This window comes from Tachysurus fulvidraco, chromosome 13 (assembly GCF_022655615.1).
Source record: "Tachysurus fulvidraco isolate hzauxx_2018 chromosome 13, HZAU_PFXX_2.0, whole genome shotgun sequence".
Taxonomy (NCBI): Eukaryota; Metazoa; Chordata; class Actinopteri; order Siluriformes; family Bagridae; genus Tachysurus; species Tachysurus fulvidraco.
In genome coordinates, this window is record NC_062530.1 from 27,082,976 (window position 1) to 27,085,475 (window position 2,500).

General features: G+C 47.7%; 1 protein-coding gene across 2 annotated transcripts in view; it reads left to right on the forward strand.

Moving 5' to 3' along the window:
• The window catches only part of lysmd2 (LysM, putative peptidoglycan-binding, domain containing 2), a 5,245-nt gene that overhangs the window by 16 nt on the left and 2,729 nt on the right, over positions 1-2,500 (forward strand). For both annotated transcript variants that reach the window (XM_027171160.2, XM_027171159.2), the window contains exons 1-2: positions 1-575; positions 2,324-2,500. The exon at positions 1-575 ends at the window's left edge or, in 1 of these variants, runs on beyond it; the exon at positions 2,324-2,500 is cut by the window's right edge and continues 158 nt beyond it. In XM_027171160.2, coding sequence (XP_027026961.1) covers positions 366-575; positions 2,324-2,500 — 387 coding nt within the window. In that variant the 5' untranslated portion in view covers positions 1-365. The remainder of the gene's footprint in view (positions 576-2,323) is intronic.

Below are 2,500 nucleotides of genomic sequence, written 5' to 3' on the forward strand. Positions count from 1 at the left end.
AGACCTTACTGTAAAATAAGAGCGTTTATTACCTTCATATACTACTGTTTAAGCATTAACCATGATTTGAACGCAAGGTAAATGCGAATCGTATGGAATCGACTCCCACGGGTCGAAGCATTTCCGCCATTTATTTACAATGCTTGTAGTCGGAGATCCGAAGAACCGAATCTTTACAGGACTCGAATCTCCAGCCACATACTGCTTTACGCACGCGCACGCGCCTGATCAGACCCTGAAACGGACCGTTAACGTTGTGATCGCTGAGTTTGGTGTTATGACCGAGAGCAGGCGCGCACACTGTGTTCCGGCGGTGATGTGAGGTGGTGTAAGGTGATAGCCGCTGTTACAGAGCACAGATAAAGATGGCGGAAGGGGAACTTTCCCCGGTTCTGCCACGGTACCGTTCTGGTTCCGACTCAGAGGGCGAACTGTGGCTCAGTCTCGCGCGCGCTAAAACACGGTCATACGGCAGCACCGCCAGCGTGACGTCGACGCTCGGGGAAAGATACATCGAGCACCGGGTGACGGACGGAGACACGCTGCAGGGCATCGCGCTCAGATACGGGGTCACGGTAAGAGCCCCGGTTTCTCTGTCTCTCCTTCCGGTAAATAAACACACTCGTGCTTCTTAAACACGGGCTCGTGCGTGCGAATCAAGCTGAGCGCTACGAACACAACGCGCTCTGACGTCATCGGTGCCCTTTACATGGACGGCTGAGGTGACGCCGTTAGCTAAATCACATAAAACCGTCATGATGTGTACACATTAGTGCACTACTGAGGGAACACAATAGTGCACTACTGAGGGAACACAATAGTGCACTACTGAGGGAACACAATAGTGCACTACTGAGGGAACACATTAGTGCACTACTGAGGGAACACATTAGTGCACTACTGAGGGAACACATTAGTGCACTACTGAGGGAACACATTAGTGCACTACTGAGGGAACACATTAGTGCACTACTGAGGGAACACATTAGTGCACTACTGAGGGAACACATTAGTGCACTACTGAGGGAACACATTAGTGCACTACTGAGGGTACAAAGTGATAGGGAACACAATAGTGCACTACTGAGGGTACAAAGTGATATGGAACACAATAGTGCACTGCTGAGGGAACACAATAGTGCACTGCTGAGGGAACACAATAGTGCACTACTGAGGGAACACAATAGTGCACTAATGAGGGTACACAATAGTGCACTAATGAGGGAACAAAGTGATTTAGTGCACTAATGAGGGAACACAATAGTGCACTAATGAGGGAACACAATAGTGCACTGCTGAGGGAACACAATTGTGCAATACTGAGGGTACAAAGTGATTTAGTGCACTAATGAGGGAACACAATAGTGCACTGCTGAGGGAACACAATAGTGCACTGCTGAGGGAACACAATTGTGCAATACTGAGGGTACAAAGTGATTTAGTGCACTACTGAGGGAACACAATAGTGCACTACTGAGGGCACACTATAGTGCACTACTGAGGGCACACCATAGTGCACTACTGAGGGCACACCATAGTGCACTACTGAGGGCACACCATAGTGCACTACTGAGGGAACACTATAGTGCACTACTGAGGGAACAAAGTGATTTAGTGCATTACTAAGGGAACAAAGTGATTTAGTACACGACTGAGGGTACAAAATTATTAAGTGCACTACTGAGGGTACCTTTCTTGGACTCTCAGTGCGCTACAGGTTGAATGGGCGAGTTCTAATATAGCCTGTTGGATATAAAGTGCACTACATAGGGACTGTTTGACCTGCTATGCTGTGCGCTCATCTACTGAGTAGGGAACTGAATTATGGTCTACTTCACTCACATGAAGTGCACTATGTAGGGTTTAGATGACATTACCGTGTGTAGGGAGCAGAGTGCACTATTTAACAAGCGTGTAGTGTAGGGTACAGGGAGTGTAGTGCACTGCATAGGGTAAAGACACACTGTTCTGTGTAGTGTACACTTAAACAACCTGTCAGTGTCACAAATAGCAGCCTGTAAGTCTTAAAGTGCACTATGTAGGGTGTAGGAGGCATGACTTTGCTCATGTGTAGGAGTTAAGGAGCTCTGTTTCAAATGATGTTCTAGTGCACTAAGCAGGGTCTATGAGACATTATGATACTTATGGTGGGATTAAGGGGCTGCAATCCAAATAGCACTCTAGTGCACGAAGTAGGTTGTAGAAGCTCTTCTTATCTTATCATTTGGTGTGTTCTGTTTAGTATTAAGTTGTATTGTGCGTGTGTGTGTGTGTGTGTGTGTGTGTGTGTGTGTGTGTGTGTGTGTTTCTCTCTCCCTCTCAGATGGAGCAGGTCAAGCGAGCGAACAAGCTCTTCAGTAACGACTGTATTTTCCTGCGTCACAGCCTGAACATCCCTGTGCACACGGAGCGACCGTCTCTGTTTAACGGACTGTCTCTGGAGTCCCCGGATGGAGAAGCCTCTGCTACTCAGGAATCTCCTCATGTGCCCTACACCTCA